General features: G+C 39.2%; 7 protein-coding genes across 7 annotated transcripts; 2 read left to right on the top strand and 5 right to left on the bottom strand. All coding sequences in view use genetic code 12, as the record gives it.

The window, feature by feature from the left end:
- Positions 1–370: 370 nt before the first annotated feature.
- PVL30_002604 (uncharacterized protein) lies at positions 371–2347 on the bottom strand (the record flags this gene model as incomplete). Its single annotated transcript, XM_001525134.2, has 1 exon — positions 371–2347. One exon carries the CDS (start codon positions 2345–2347, stop codon positions 371–373), a length of 1977 nt encoding a protein of 658 aa, XP_001525184.2.
- Positions 2348–3943: 1596 nt separating this feature from the next.
- PVL30_002603 (uncharacterized protein) lies at positions 3944–4313 on the bottom strand (the record flags this gene model as incomplete). The annotated part of the gene is made up of 2 exons (XM_061119397.1): positions 3944–4151; positions 4222–4313. The coding sequence occupies 2 exons, from the start codon at positions 4311–4313 to the stop codon at positions 3944–3946; spliced, it is 300 nt and encodes a 99-aa protein (XP_060975380.1).
- A 419-nt stretch (positions 4314–4732) lies between these two features.
- Positions 4733–7360, bottom strand: SSY5 (SPS-sensor serine protease component ssy5; the record flags this gene model as incomplete). The annotated part of the gene is made up of 1 exon (XM_001525133.1): positions 4733–7360. The coding sequence occupies one exon, from the start codon at positions 7358–7360 to the stop codon at positions 4733–4735; it is 2628 nt and encodes an 875-aa protein (XP_001525183.2).
- A 911-nt stretch (positions 7361–8271) lies between these two features.
- Positions 8272–9639, top strand: FBP26 (Fructose-2,6-bisphosphatase; the record flags this gene model as incomplete). Its single annotated transcript, XM_001525132.2, has 1 exon — positions 8272–9639. The coding sequence occupies one exon, from the start codon at positions 8272–8274 to the stop codon at positions 9637–9639; it is 1368 nt and encodes a 455-aa protein (XP_001525182.2).
- Positions 9640–10099: 460 nt separating this feature from the next.
- Positions 10100–10576, bottom strand: UBC9 (E2 SUMO-conjugating protein ubc9; the record flags this gene model as incomplete). The annotated part of the gene is made up of 1 exon (XM_001525131.1): positions 10100–10576. The coding sequence occupies one exon, from the start codon at positions 10574–10576 to the stop codon at positions 10100–10102; it is 477 nt and encodes a 158-aa protein (XP_001525181.1).
- Positions 10577–11118: 542 nt separating this feature from the next.
- Positions 11119–14904, top strand: SKI2 (Antiviral helicase ski2; the record flags this gene model as incomplete). Its single annotated transcript, XM_001525130.2, has 1 exon — positions 11119–14904. One exon carries the CDS (start codon positions 11119–11121, stop codon positions 14902–14904), a length of 3786 nt encoding a protein of 1261 aa, XP_001525180.2.
- A 174-nt stretch (positions 14905–15078) lies between these two features.
- On the bottom strand, positions 15079–15720 carry PVL30_002598 (uncharacterized protein; the record flags this gene model as incomplete). The annotated part of the gene is made up of 1 exon (XM_001525129.2): positions 15079–15720. One exon carries the CDS (start codon positions 15718–15720, stop codon positions 15079–15081), a length of 642 nt encoding a protein of 213 aa, XP_001525179.2.
- Between the last annotated feature and the right edge of the window lie 74 nt (positions 15721–15794).

Here is a 15794-nt window from a genome sequence, read left to right as displayed (position 1 = left end):
ACAACAACAACAACAACAACAACAACAACAACAACTAAATATAGAAAGGTAGGGATGTGCGCTAAAGCCGAATTTCATCAACTTATGCATTGCTGCTCGTCATTTTGGCAATAGCATGGCTGACATGCATCCTTCACTGCACCAGTCGAATGATACCACTACTCTCTCTCTCTCTCTCTCTCGTTTAATTTTTTAATTTTTTTTCTTTTGGATATAAACGTGCTACAAAATTCACCACTCGTACGCTACCGAAACTTCCTGTCTCTTTTGCTTGCTCTCCACTTTGACTCCTTGACTCCTCTTTATCACTCGCGCACTCCTCTCCAGCTCTGTATTCCGTCATTTTCCCTCGTTTCCGTTATTATGTCACTTAGCTCCTTTCACTAGCCTTGTACTCTATAAACCTTTCCAAATTGTTCCATACTTCTTCCATGCGGCTCTTTAATACTGGATGTCTATTTTTATCAACCTTCTTGTACGCCTCTTTTACTCTAGGCTCGATGTCCCTAAACCACACAAGGTAATTCTTCTCAACAAATATCTCGTAGTCATACTGAAATTCCTTATCAGCAAAAATATCATACAATGCATTCAAGGACTCAATTATAATCTCCACCGCCAACGGGTTCTTCGAATTGGCATTTTCACACGCAACAGAGATAGCTGCCATAAGATACTGCGATATACTATAAGTAATCTCCGTGTTATTGGCAATGGGAGCAATCGTACCAATTACCCCCACAACATTCGGAATAGTCTCAAAGTTTGGCTCTTCAACTTTAATACAAAGTAGATTTTCAATAAAACTTGGAGGAACACGCTGGGTGATTTCCGGCCCATGGCATTTCATAATCGCCCACATCGTACTCAACCCCAAGCTGTTAAAGTTCTTATCCAAAACTTTGAGCACTATATCCCATACTGCCAAAGACTCCTCGTACCATGCAACAGGCAAGTTTTCATTACTCAAAAGCAACCAACAGAAATTGTTTAATGCACTCAAAATTTGCTCATCCAACTGCAAATTGGTATATTGATAACCTGCCGCATTCAACAATTGCTTCAACATTGGCTCAATTTCCCCAAATAGGACATTTTCAAGCTCATTTGAGATATGCACCGGCAGGCTCGGAGCTTCCTCGTTGACAGAGATATACTCCAACACCGAAGCAACAATAGCCAAACCATTTTCAATGGTGGCAAGATCGGCCTGCACCTCATTTTTCAAATCGCTCGAACTACTCAAATCCTTTTCGAGTGTGTTTTCTTCTCCTTTAGATGCCCCCGGTTTCTGGATAAATTCGTTTGATGAGCTGTTATTGTTATTGTTAAAATTGTTCTTTGACTTTTCAATCGATTGTGAGAGTTGGCTCAAGTCAATGCTGGATAGTATCCAGTAAACCATTTTCAAAATCTTGGCCATTTCTTCCTGCTTTCTCCTGTACTTATTTGGTAATTGTTCAATCTCAAATACTCTAAACTTGATACCTTCAACAAACACCTTGGCCAATTGATTGTTCAGGTTCTCCACATGCTCTATAATCTCACTCAACTTGCTATATTGTATCAATTTCTCAACTAATTCGTCTGACACAGTGGCCAATTCAAATATAAATTCTAATCCCACATTGAACAACTTATTGGAAACTCGTAATTTATTGGTAATATGATCCTGCACGAATTGAAGAACAAGCTCTACAATGGGTTCACTTTTAGCAAGCACAGCGTCACACATTTGGTCATCACCGCTGGCCAATACTAAAATCAAACTCAAGACATTCTCACAAAAGTCAAACAAAAGCAGCACTTTGGATTTGTCCTTGACTGAAGTGGTATTGTTCTTATTGGTTTGGCCTTCTCTTTCTTTCTCTTTTTCTTGTTCTCCATTTTCCTTGCCCTCTCCCTTCATGTATTTAAAACTGTGGTCAATCTTGTTTAAGGCACTTTCAATACTAACCCAGATCCCTTGTCTCCATAAATATTTGGACACGTCATAACCTTCTTCCACCCCCAAATTACGAAGCAATCCAAATGCCTCGACTATAATCTCATCGTTGGAGTCGTTGAGACAAGTTTCCATAACAACAGCAATGAGCCGTTCTTTCAACAACAATCGTCTCATTCGCTCATCCTCTGCCAATACTGTGATAGCCCCAAGTGCCATCGACTTGTCATTGGGCACTGAGGATCGCAATTTGTTTATTAGTGGTAGAATTTTGGATTGTCTTGTGCCTTCATCATTCTTTTGTGATTTGTCCAGCTGCGAGTGCTGACCTTGGGTTGCTGCATCGCCAAGTGGATTGTGTCTTGCCTTTTGGTTTCTTCTATGTTTTCTCAACTTTCCCATCTTTATTATACCCAAAGTGAACTATGTGAGTGTGATTCGGCTGCAGAATTTAGTTCAAGGTATCTGTACAAAGTTCTTAGCAGCACGATCGATTTGCTTTGTTTTGCCTTGTTTTGTTTTGTTTGGTCTCTTCCTTTTTTTTTTCTAGTATACGATCTCAAAGTCATCGGAGTGGTAAACCTTTCACAAAAAAGAAAAGGCAAGAAACTTTAGAAGTGAACGAGAAGAAAAATAAAATTGAAGAAAATGAAGAAGAAACGATTTTAAAAAAAAGTACAGAAAAAAACAATATTGCAAAAACACCAACTCACGCTTTGCAATGTTCTTTTTTGCAACCAATAGAATATACTAATTGAGAGAGAAAAAGTGTGGATGATGATGATGACGACGATGATGAAAGTGTTGGAGAAGAAGGGGGAGGAGGAATAAGAGGAGGGGGGAATCAAGAATTTTTGGTGGTATTGTCAGTACGAAAGAAGTACCAGCAGAATGGAGCGGAGGAAGGGGGGGTGAATGAAGAGTAATAATATTAATAAAAAAAGGCAAAAAAAAACAACATGCCACAGAAGGGTAGCTGGGTAAACATACAACTCAGCAGGGTTATTTAGTGCACCAGTAGCTGACACTAATCATCAAGATCACCTTAATTTATTTTGAGAGATGTGTGATTGCTATATTGCGAAGCCTGTAAGCTAGCTCACACACGTACCTAAATCATATATTGTGATTTGTACTTTCAAACATACAAACAAACACATAATTTATTCTTCCTCTTCCTACTCGTCTTCGTCTTCATCTTCATCTCTCTCTCTCTTTATTTCTTTTTTATTTCATATTTGTATTCTCCTCTTCTTTTACTTGATTAGAGCGTCTCATTATGGAACCTCAAAGCTGGTACAAAGAAATTGCTTGGAGTTTGCCCAAAGTTTGGTCAATACGGTGTTAGACTTACATCTAAAGAGTAACTTATTTGGCAAAATAGAGTGGAGATGTGAATCCTTGAATCAATTGCCAAAATGAAAAAAAAAAACACAATTTTTAGATGGAAGTACAAACATTAACATCAATTTAGCTTGCAACCCTTTTTCTATGTTTCTTTCTTATATTTTTTGCCCCTATTCACAGTGTTATAGAAAGTCTTTTTTTAAAGTAATGTTTGCTATTATATCTCCAGGAAGATCAAAAACCATAGTGGCGATTTGTGTATTTGTTTATTGGGCCAATAATCTATATACAAAAAGGCAGAACAATTCTTTTCTAAAAAAGAAAAAAAGAACAAACAGACCCCAATCACACCGATATACTGAGGTGATGATCCCCCAAAGTCTATTAAACGGTAATATCTTCCAAGCAAATCTTGATTGAAATTGTCCAAAAACAAAAAAAAAATAGAAAAGAAAGCAGAAAAGGAGGAGTTCACACCAACAACAAAATAAATCAAACTTCAATACCAGTCTTGAAAAGTAAAATGGCATAAGGCTATGAAAAGGGGTGGGGTATCACACTAGCAATCGGGACAACACCAAATACCTGACCATCATGACTCCTTATAATCCGTCAAGTGGATTTAAATGTACCTGAAAAGTCTCTTGTTGATTACTTGTCGGTCTTTTCAGTAGGCTTATTTTCTTGCAAATGTTCCTTCAATTTCTCCAAACTTTGCTTGTCGGCCTCCGAAAAGTTGTGCTGGGGATCGACAAATGCCTTCCATTTGTTTCTCAAATCTGTCCATGAGTCCATCTCATCCGTTGTCTTGACATAGGCAACATCGTCACGTAGATTGCCATCCTTGTGTAACTGCTCACTTTACGATAATCTTGTTAGTATTCTCTTGAGTATCACTCCCTTGGCGTGTGCTAGTTTGATATACATACATGACTAGAGGCTTCCAAAAATTTACTCCAAAAAACCACGACGCTACTACTGCCACACTAGCAATAACAATTTTGCCTCCACGTGCTGACATGATAAAGTCTATTTATATTGCTGGTGCTTTTTCTGCTGTTGCTTATACCGTTTTGTAGTTTGAATTGAAAATTGATTTCTCTTGGGTTAGCCTGAGTATACTATTGCAATAGGTTAAGTTCGCAGTGTGTGACACCGCGCTTTGTGTTTTTTTCAAGTGCAAAGTCAAATTTGTCTGCTGGATGAGATTGATATGTGAAATACGAAACAGTGAAAAGTAAACAACCAAAAGAATGCATATATATATATATAGAGAGAGAGAGGAAAGGAAATACATGCGACAGAATCAAGGGAACTAAAGCATTCAAAGATATGAAAAACACACACACACACACTCGTGATATTTCAAATACTTTAAACACTTAAAAACTAGAGCTGAACTATACTTTAAAATACAGAAACCTATATTCAACCAAACACCTATTCAACGTCACTGTCATACTCATTACTTCTCTCACCACCGGCATTAACAAAGTATTCGTCTTCATTCTCGTCTCCCTCACCGTCTCTGCCTTCGCCTTTGTAGTCTTGTGCTCCCACGATGCCCCATTCGATGTTTGTCACCTCTTTCAACCGTGATAGAATCTCGCACATTGGCGTGAACAAGCCAAACTGCTTAAACTCTCCGTCATACGAATGCAACATCCCCAAGACACCCAATCCTTGCTCGTTAGGATTAATGTCCTGCAACTTACTCATAATCCAGCTTCCGCTATCACCTCCACTGGCAAATACCGACGTCATGTCGCTAGAATTGACTATAAACTCCAGCGAATGCATCTCACCGTCTAGCCAGTAAACGAGTTTGATGCCATTCAAATTACCTCTTGTGTATTTCGTTGTCGATCCGTATTTGAAAACTTCAAGGCCATGCAAGTTTTCAGTTTCCTCAAAAGAAGACACTTGTGAATCAATATCCTTCACAGCTTCGTTGATAGGTTTGGGCTCGTATCGCTTCAAGTTAAGCACTTTACGAACATAAAGGTTTTCAAAGATCAAGCTAGGATCGTACTCATTGAACAGCACGTCATCGCCCAAATAGTTTGCTGAGCATTTCATATGCTTATTGACTTTAATAATTGCCAAGTCGGACAATTTGCGTTCGGTGAGCCCGCTCACCGCGTTTGGTGTTTGCAGTACCTCTATCAAGGTTCTTTCACCCCATATAATCTGGCCAAATTTATGTCTAGGCAAGTTTCTACCAAGTTCCCGTTCTTGTATATTGTCCATGTTTACTTTAACATTCTTAGATGGAAACATCTCCTCCAACTCACCAAGAACCGCTTTGTATGCCACCTCCGTGTCCTTCATAGACCCCTTCACTCTTTCGTATTGTGCCAACAAGGCCTGCTTGTACATCCCTATTAACGCTGCCGAGGGCACAGCAATATTTGGATAGGTTGATGGACTATGTGGATCAAGGCAAACATGGCCACACGACAATGCAAACTTTGAGGCCGCATAACTCTTGAGATTTGGTTGTTTCTTGATATCTATCTTGGGGTATATATATCCACCTACAGTGCCTGATGTTTTGAGCGAATTTTCAGTCGACATTGACATTGACATCGGTGGCTGAAGAGGATCCACTGGCACTCTAAATGGAAGTTTGAATTTTTGAACTGGGAAACCCTGTTGCTGTTGCTGCTGTTGCTGCTGGTGGTGGTGCTGCTGCTGCTTATGTGAATGTGATAAATGTTGGTCATAGCCCTTCTGGCTATGTTGATGGTGTTGGATCTTTTGTACTGGTGGTACATTGTTCAGCTTAATAGATGTTTCCACTGATGCAGATGCAAGTTCTATACGGTTTTTAGCAATAACAACGTGTATGTCGTCGTATAACTCACTGATTCCGCTAATGACTTTCTGATGGTTTTCTTGTGGATCAGGGAGACCAAAGTATAAACACAAAATGCGCAATTTGGAGGTGACTCCCCTGAGCACTGGCGCAATAAATGAACCATTCTGGTCCTTTGATGCCAAGTTGACTTGGGCTATTCTATCCATAATAGTTGCAACCGAATCTTCTCCAGGAAATGGGCCGTGATCCCCTGAACCAACGGCATAATATCTTGGTTTGATGAGTACTGTTGAAGACTTCGCTTCGTCGTCAAATTTTGATGCAAAATCATTAAAGTGCTTCATCAACAATAGTTTGAGCTTGATGTATACTTCATTTTGCAAAAGATCATCATGATACTGGAGGTAGATCTTGATGATCTTCCTCAAATCCAAATTGTTGTATGCCATCACTTCAGTCTGGAACTCATTTTCATTTTCATTTTCATTTTTATTTTTATTTTCATTTTTAGATATAGTTTCTGTTTCGATTTCAGTTTCAGCATCACCTACAGTTCTTGTTCTCTTTTCTTTTGTTGCGGCAGATATCGTTGGCACCGCACGATAGCTTGTTGAAAAACTTTTAAAGCAATCTATCAGGTTCATCACTGCAGTCGACAAGTTCACTGATGAGTTGTTCAACTGGTGCATAATATATGCAAGATCCTGGCTGAGCTGGCGTAACTCATCAACAACTGAGTACCCTTCATCCTTTTCCTTTGATGCCGTTGATCCTTCAACTATGTTCAATGTCTGCAAAGCTTGGCCGAAATCGCCAAAGCTTTTCTTGCTATGTGGAGCACTATTCTGATACGATGATTGCTTAGTGGAGAATGATTGTTTGCTCGAAAAAAGTGAGTTTCCACCCTTCAGTGCAGATGCTTGACTAGTTTGTAAAACACTTTCCAAAGGTGCATTCAGAATACTTGGATTCAAATTCAAAGAGCTATCGTACATCCCCATCCCCATTCCCATTCCAATCGCTGTTGCTGTTGCTGCTGCTGTTGCTGCTGCTGCTGCAGTTGTTGTCGCATTTTGACCTCCAAAGATCGGTCTGAGCTCCCGAAGTGAATCTTGAGACTCTCCCGAGTGATTGCTTCTACTTGGCTGGAGTCCTTTGTTTTCTAAGCTCTTGCGGCTCACATCCTGATTCTCACCTTCGCCATCACGTTCGCCCTGTGATTTGGAAAACCTCCCTATTCGTTTCATGCTATTGTCGCTAGTTGCTGAGGTTATCCTACTTTTCTTTTGGGTGCTTGATTAGAGTGAGATTATAAAACCTAGACTATTAATAACCTGTCTAGTCTTGTGCCGTGTGTGAACCAAAGCAAAAAAAATTAAGTAAAAAATTAAAAAACTAAAAATGAAAGATAAAAAAAATAAAAAAAATAAAAATAAAAATAAAAATAAAAATAAAATGAAGTACAAATCAAAAGCTCAAAAGACCAAGGAGGAGCTTTTCTGGAAACGATCTAAAATCTGGAGATTGCTTAACTTACCAAATATATTCCGTAATCTTCCATAACCTCCTATATTCCTTTATAGTCCCCACCAACATTACTAAAGTACATCAAGTGTTTACTTAGATAAATACATATATCAACAATTACTGAATATATATCTATCAAGCATAGATAAGTACATCATAACAAAACTTTTCATCGACCCCACACACACTCACTCACTCACTCACTCACCCACTTACCCACTCACACACCCACTTACTCACGCACACCGATTTAGGCACAGCTTGTACTTCAACATACATTTCAAATCAAGGCAAGTCGATTCAAATAAAAAATACATTATCTCTTGGTAATCCCTCCTTCTTCCTTCTTCATACACACACACACAAACACACAAACATACAAATATATACACACATTTACGACTCAACTCAACTTTATTTGATTGAACTCTGCTTGACGTTTCATATAATATCGTGACACATCATACGAAAACAAATAAACATAGTTGCAAACATATAAACGGACAAATATACAAGCCACTACACTTTACTGTTTTTTTACGGCTCAATCAACATAGTAATATATATATAAGGAAAACACTACTAATCGTTTCCAACTCTAAGCTAGTTCAAGTCATCTTCTCAATATAATATGCCGGTTTATTCTATATCGCATGTCGAAAATGTCAGAGTCTGTGTGGTAATGGTTGGGCTACCGGCACGTGGAAAATCGCTTATCTCGCAAAAGATTGTGCGCTACTTGTCATGGTTGTCGATCAAATCCAAGTGTTTCAACGTTGGATCATATAGAAGAGAAGTGGCCAAGGATACTGTCATTAATGCTGATTTTTTTGACCCTCAAAACCCAGAGGGATTAAACTACCGAAAGCAAGCGATTGATACTGCTATCATCGACATGATGAAATGGTTCCTGGAAGAGAATGGAGTTGTTGGTATTCTAGATGCTACGAATTCGACTCGCAAGAGAAGAGATATGATTTTGCGTCTTTGTCGTGAAAACCACATCGAGCCAATGTTTTTAGAGAGCTGGTGTGACGATAAAGAATTGATCCTCCAAAACATCGCAGATGTAAAGACTACTTCTCCTGATTATGTTGAAAAATCAAGCGAGTTTGCCACTAAAGACTTTTTGAAACGAATTGAACTTTACGAAACGGTATACGAGACCATGGACTCTGTCAAGGATGCCAATTTGTCATTCATCAAATTGGTCAATGTTAATGCGCAAATAATCTTGAACCGTATTGAGACGTACTTGGAAAGTAGAATTGTCTACTACGTCATGAACTTGCACATAAAGCCTCGAAGTATATGGCTTTCAAGACATGGTGAATCAGAGTTCAATTTGACAGGCCAGATTGGCGGCGATGCCAACTTGTCCGAGCGCGGGTGGAAGTATGCAAAGAAGCTTCCCGAGTTGGTGCTCAAGTCTCTTGGTGAAGACCTCCAGCATACAAACCTTACAGTATGGACCTCAACTCTCAAGCGTACACAACAAACGGCATCTTTCTTACCGTATAAGAAATTGCAATGGAAAGCATTGGATGAATTAGATGCTGGTGAATGCGACGGAATGACTTACGAGGAGATTGAAGTCAACTACCCCGAAGACTTCAAAGCCAGAGATGACGATAAGTATGAGTATAGGTATCGTGGGGGAGAGTCATACAGAGATATTGTTATTAGGCTAGAACCAATCATTATGGAATTGGAAAGACAGGAAAATATTCTTATTATAACCCACCAAGCCGTGTTACGTTGTTTGTATGCTTATTTCATGAATGTGCCTCAAGAAGAAAGTCCTTGGATGTCAATACCCTTGCATACATTGATCAAGCTAGAGCCCAGAGCATACTCAACATTGGTGAGCAGGATCAAGGCAGATATCCCTGCAGTTAGCACCTATAAAGAAAAAGGAACCTCCCAACTTGGTGAGTCAAAGTCCAGTGAAAATGTGTTTAAAAGCAGAGATTTGATCAAGAATAGCAGCTCTGCTTAGTCTATATGGTAAATATAATGACTGGAAAGTGAATAAAAAGAAAAGAAAGAAAAAAAAACAAGGAGAGAAGAAAAAGGAAAAAGGAATAAAATGACTAACCGACCACTCAAAATGTCAAGAGTATAAATGAAAAATTTGAAAAAATTAAAATATGAAGAATAAAGAATGAATTGGAAAAAGATAAAAAAGGAAAAAGGAAAAAGGAAATAAAAATGAAAAATGAAAAATGAAAAATGAAAAATGAAAAATGAAAAATGAAAAATGAAAAATGAAAAATGAAAAATGAAAAATGAAAAATGAAAAATGAAAAATGAAAAATGAAAAATGAAAAATGAAAAATGAAAAAAAAAACACATTGTATTTATTGCTATACCTAGACTTGATAATATTACATATTCCCTTTAACTGCTAATGCTATCGGTAAGTTCTCCGCCTCTACGACCACTGTAACACCAATGGGTTAATCCATAGTTGTATACTTTCTTGCTTGCTCCTTCACTTTCTTTATATATGACTGCCGATCATTACTAAACGCTTTCCAAGCTGGTTCTTGGGCTGGTGATTCTGGGTTCGGTGTATCTAGCAATTCCTGTACACCCAATAAAAGCTGCTTCATAGTAATTGCCGGTTTCCAATCCTGCTCTTCGTTCAATATACTCAAACACACAGTGCCACTGGGATACACGTTGGGATGGTAAAAGCCGCTTGGAAATCTGACCCTAGGTGGCTTGGAAGGGTATTCTTCTGAAAATTCTAGCTTGATCGGATAGACGCCACCCTCCCAAATTGTTCCTGCTTTACCAGGTATACCGGCGCTCCATAACGTTAGGTCCAATGAGCCATCGGCTCCTTTAACTGGTTTAGCAAAGAAACCAAAAGGATGATCTTTCCTCCACTGTTTTCTTTCCTCTTGCAATCTTATTTTGCAGAGAGACATGGCCGGGAATAGGGTTGTTCTTTTTGATGTTCTTCTTCGTTTTCGTCTTTGTTTTCTTCTCCTTTCTTTTTGATTGATTTTCGCCTTAATTTATTTAGCTATTCAAACAATTTCTATTGGAGGGAAGCCAAATGCCAAATGAATATGTTAATTTGTGATGTGAAAACTATATGTTTTCTTGTTTCAGCATAAACTATTTATCCTCTTAAAAACAAAAAAAAGAGAGAATAAGAAAGCAAACGGTATATATATTTGTATGTACTTGGATAAAGCTTGTGTTCTAATCGCTGCTCGTTCGATGGTGGTGTGGAGTCTTCCTTTTTCCGCTAGTCTTGTGGAAAACTTGCGCACGACCTGTGCAATCGTTTGTAATTTTCTCGCAACAGTTGCAAACTTGCTTTTAATTTTAGGATACCACCCCCCCTCAAATGACATTAATCAAACGGTAATTCAAAGAACATAGGGAATAGAAAAATTTCAAAAAGATATAATCATTCCAACTGTTGTGAAATCATTGGAAAATCCACCGCTGCATTTGAAATATGATTATACTGGAGATTGAGCCTGGAACCGATGGCGTATTGGGTGTAGATCCATATACCAATATTGTCAATGACATTAATCACGTAAATGAGGCAGAGAGAAATGCAAAGATTGTTGACGATTTTTTGACTCCAACAACAGAGCTTAATTGGGAACTACTCAACCTTTTACTGGCAGGAGATGAATCAGTGGATAACGACAAGAGTGAAATTGTCGATCGATTGGTCACTAATCCCACGAGTCTCAATCGCACCAAGTACAGGTTCAAGAGAACAGGGATAGATGGACAGATATCTGGGTACCAAGAGGAAGTAGACTTGAAGGAGACCAATTTTTCTGCTTCAACATCTTTGAGCGTGAACAGGGACTATACATCCAAGAGTCAGAGCTTGCGAGGAGAAACGGGGTTTCTTCCATTTCAACCGGGCGGATTGATACAGCAGGCTTCGCAAGATCGGGAGATTAAAGACTCAACACTGAATCTTCATCGCAGCGAGTACGGTTTATTTGACATACCTCCCGGATTTAGCAGAGGAGTGAACTTAAGTTCAAAGTCTGGTTTAAATGGTGAAAAAAACGATGGTGATAAATCGCTGGTTTTGTTCAATATGGATTCTAGTGAAGTGGATGGCTCAGAAGTGGATGATCTTTCGGATGGTACCCTCCAGACACGTACGTTTGCAAAACCGGATGTACAGGTGCCAGAGTCGTCTGAATCCACGGCTAAGGTTCCATTCAATGCTGACGAAGTCGAGGGGCTTGTTCCTTTTGATTTCTCTACTTTTGGACTTGAAAAGAAGAAAGTTTCAGACAAACGAACTTGGGCTCACGTGGTGGACCTCGATCACAAGTTGGAGGATTTCCATGAACTTGTACCTAATATGGCACGGACATGGCCATTTGAGCTCGATGTTTTCCAAAAGGAGGCAGTTTTCCATTTGGAACAAGGTGACTCTGTTTTTGTTGCTGCGCATACTTCTGCTGGTAAAACTGTGGTGGCTGAATACGCCATTGCAATGGCAAAACGAAACATGACAAAGTGTATCTATACCTCGCCAATTAAAGCGTTGTCGAATCAAAAATTCAGAGACTTCAAGGAGACGTTTAAAGATGTTGATGTTGGATTAATCACAGGTGATGTCCAGATCAATCCTGATGCAAATTGTTTGATTATGACTACAGAAATCTTAAGGTCCATGTTGTACAGAGGCGCCGACTTGATCAGAGATGTGGAGTTTGTCATCTTTGACGAAGTTCATTATGTCAATGACATAGATCGTGGTGTTGTTTGGGAAGAAGTAATTATTATGTTGCCCGATCATGTCAAGTACATCTTGCTTTCTGCAACTGTGCCCAACACTTTTGAGTTTGCCAACTGGGTCGGTCGAACGAAACAAAAAGATATTTATGTTATTTCGACTCCAAAGAGACCTGTGCCGCTTGAGATATACGTGTCAGCCAAGAATAAGCTTTTCAAAGTCGTTGATGCGAACCGAAGGTTTTTGGAGAACGAGTTTAAAGCACACAAAGATGTATTGGAAGCTGGAAAGGCCAAGAAGGAACTACCTTCAACTAGCATGGGGCTGGGAAGTCGAGGTGGACCAGGAGGAACAGCACGTGGTGGAAATCGTGGTGGAAGTCGAGGTGGAAGTCGAGGTGGAGGACAGAGAGGAGGGGTGCTTGCAAGCAATCGAGGTAATTTTTCCGGACCACGCCGTCAAGGAAACGATGGACCAAATAAGAACACTTGGCCAGATCTCGTGCACTACTTAAAGCTGAATTCGCTTTTACCTGCCGTCATTTTCGTATTCTCCAAGAAGAAATGTGAAGAGTATGCAGATTCGCTTCGAGGTATTGATTTTTGTAACTCGAGGGAGAAATCCGAGATCCATATGTTCATTGATAGAGCTGTCAGTAGACTTAAAAAAGAAGATCGTGAATTACCTCAGATCATGAAAATTCGTGATATGCTTAGTCGTGGTATAGCAGTTCATCACGGTGGTTTGCTTCCAATTGTTAAGGAATGTATTGAAATCTTATTTGCAAAAACATTGGTAAAAGTCTTGTTTGCAACTGAAACATTTGCTATGGGTTTGAACTTGCCAACCAGAACAGTTGTTTTCAGCTCTACCAGAAAACACGATGGTAGAAGCTTTAGAAACTTGCTTCCAGGTGAATTCACTCAAATGTCGGGTCGTGCAGGTAGAAGAGGGCTCGATAAAACAGGTACTGTTATTATTATGGCTTACAACGACCCATTGTCACCAACTGATTTCAAGGAAGTTGCATTAGGTGCACCAACAAAGTTGCTGTCGCAATTTAGACTTACCTACAATATGATTTTGAACTTGTTGAGGATAGAAGCATTGAAAGTGGAAGAAATGATTAAGCATTCATTTAGTGAAAACTCGTCTCAGGTCTTGTTACCTGAGAATCAAAGGCGTTATGACTATTTGTTAGGTCAACTCAAGGATACTGAGCTTCAGCAATGTCTGAAGTGCCAATTGCAAGGAGTAGAGGAAACTTGCCAACTATTGTTTGAGTATGAAAATACATATGGCCAGTGTGTGGTGGATATTCACAAGTCGCCTATTTTGAAGACCCAACTATTGAAAACCGGAAGATTGGTTTGTTTTAGAGACAAGAGCGATATAACGCGAGTAGGGTTTGTTATGAAGTCGGATAGCGCGACCGATAGCATTTTGTTGCTAACATTCAACCATGGTAAGGAGTACGAGGCAGCAGCAGAAAAATTCAAGTTGCCGTATGTCCCCATTCCAGGTTACTTGCAAAGAGTTTTTCCCAAGATTAGATACAATGAAGGTCTTAAAGCAGTCACGGTGCCTTATGAGCATGTTATATTTATTGGTCGTTACTCTTTGAAAACTCCTATGTTTGAAGTTTTGGATAACAAGCAGGAGGCAGTAAAGGAGGCTGGTAATCAAATAGGAATAATTTCGAGGCTTCAAAACCATTTCGAAGAATCAGCATTCAAACATACTAAACAGCTTACTTTGCATGATCTTTGTGTTCAAAAGGATTCCATCTTGACCGATATAAATGATTTACATGCTTTTACTTGTCCTGACTTTAAGCAGCATTATAACGAGTATAGAAAGCGGTACCTTATCAATAAAGAGATTGAAGGTCTTCAAAGGTTGATATCGGATGAGAATTTGGACCTTTTACCCGACTATGAGCAAAGACTTGATGTTTTGATGACCCTTGGATTTATTGATCCACAACACAATGTTGTTTTGAAAGGACGGGTTGCTTGCGAAATCAACTCCGGATGGGAATTAATCTTAACTGAGCTTGTTCTTGACAATTTCCTTGGAGACTTTGAGCCCGCAGAGATTGTCGCATTGCTCTCATGTTTTGTCTATGAAGGGCGCACACGAGAGGAAGAGCCTCCTTTAATCACACCAAGATTAGAGGAGGGCAAGTCCAAGATTCTCAAGATTGCTGATCAACTTCTTAAGGTGTTTATAGAAAAAAGAGTGTTGCTCACTTCTGAGGAGGAAGATTTTGTAGAGAGCAAGCGGTTTGCATTGGTTAATGTTGTTTACGAATGGGCAAATGGACTAAGTTTCAATGAGATTATGCAAATGAGTGTTGAAGCAGAGGGAACCATTGTTCGAGTTATTACCAGGTTAGACGAAATCTGCAGAGAAGTGAAGAATGCAGCATTGATTATTGGTGACTCCAAATTGCATTTAAAGATGGCCGAGGCTCAAGAGAAGATTAAGCGGGATATAGTTTTCTGTGCATCCTTATATTTGTAGAGCATTACAGTCGTCGGTTATATAACTTGTTGCATCTTTTCTACTGTGTCGGTGATAGTAATAATAACTGCTGCTGTTGTTGTTGTTGCTGCTGCTGCTGTGGCTGTTCTTATGCTAACGATTGGTCCTATTATAAACATACACACATCTCACCTCTATCTATTTACATAATTTTTAGTTTTGGTTCTTCAATATTTCTATAAAGCCCCTGCTTCCACTCATCATCTTGTCCATAAATTCCTTGTATCCGGCATTATGGTTGATGTGCACGATTCCAACCATTGTGTAAAAACTTCCTATGGTGGTGGCTTTCAAAATCTTTTGTTTTTTTTGCAAAAATAATTCTTTTTCAATAAACTCATTCTTTAGAAACCTGGATTGTATTTCAACGTCTTGTGATAATGAGTTGAGTCTCATAAATTCTTCAATAATTTCGTGTCCAAGTAAAGTTTCTACATCGTTTAAGATTTCGAGCTCGGAGTTTGAAAGGTAACTTAGTGTGCGGAAAACTTTTAGATGATGGAGCACGTAATATTGAAAAATATGTTTCCCGTGCCGTCGTAGCCTTTCTGTTTCCTGATTTACTTGCCACCCATGATGATTAGAATGTTGTGTGCTTGGTAATATTTGGTTATGCAATCCTTGGGATATACACTGTAGCTCTCGCGGCAGTAAATTAAGTGGGTATAGATATGCTGAAATGTGTCTATACTTCAGAACAAGTGTTGCTTCCCCACCAGTTTTCAGTTGACAATCTCTTTTGACTTTATACTGTGCCCTTTCCGCACCCGCCATCGATTTGACTTGACCATTCATGTTTGGATGTGTACGATCCAGCCTTGTTGCAGTGTAGCTCAATGACGCAGCCAGATGCTTGAAGTAGTATTGGC

Source organism: Lodderomyces elongisporus, chromosome 3, assembly GCF_030384665.1.
Source record: "Lodderomyces elongisporus chromosome 3, complete sequence".
NCBI classification, from domain to species: Eukaryota; Fungi; Ascomycota; class Pichiomycetes; order Serinales; family Debaryomycetaceae; genus Lodderomyces; species Lodderomyces elongisporus.
The sequence above is the reverse complement of the archived record's forward strand: the minus strand, read 5'-3'. Positions and strand labels throughout refer to the sequence as shown.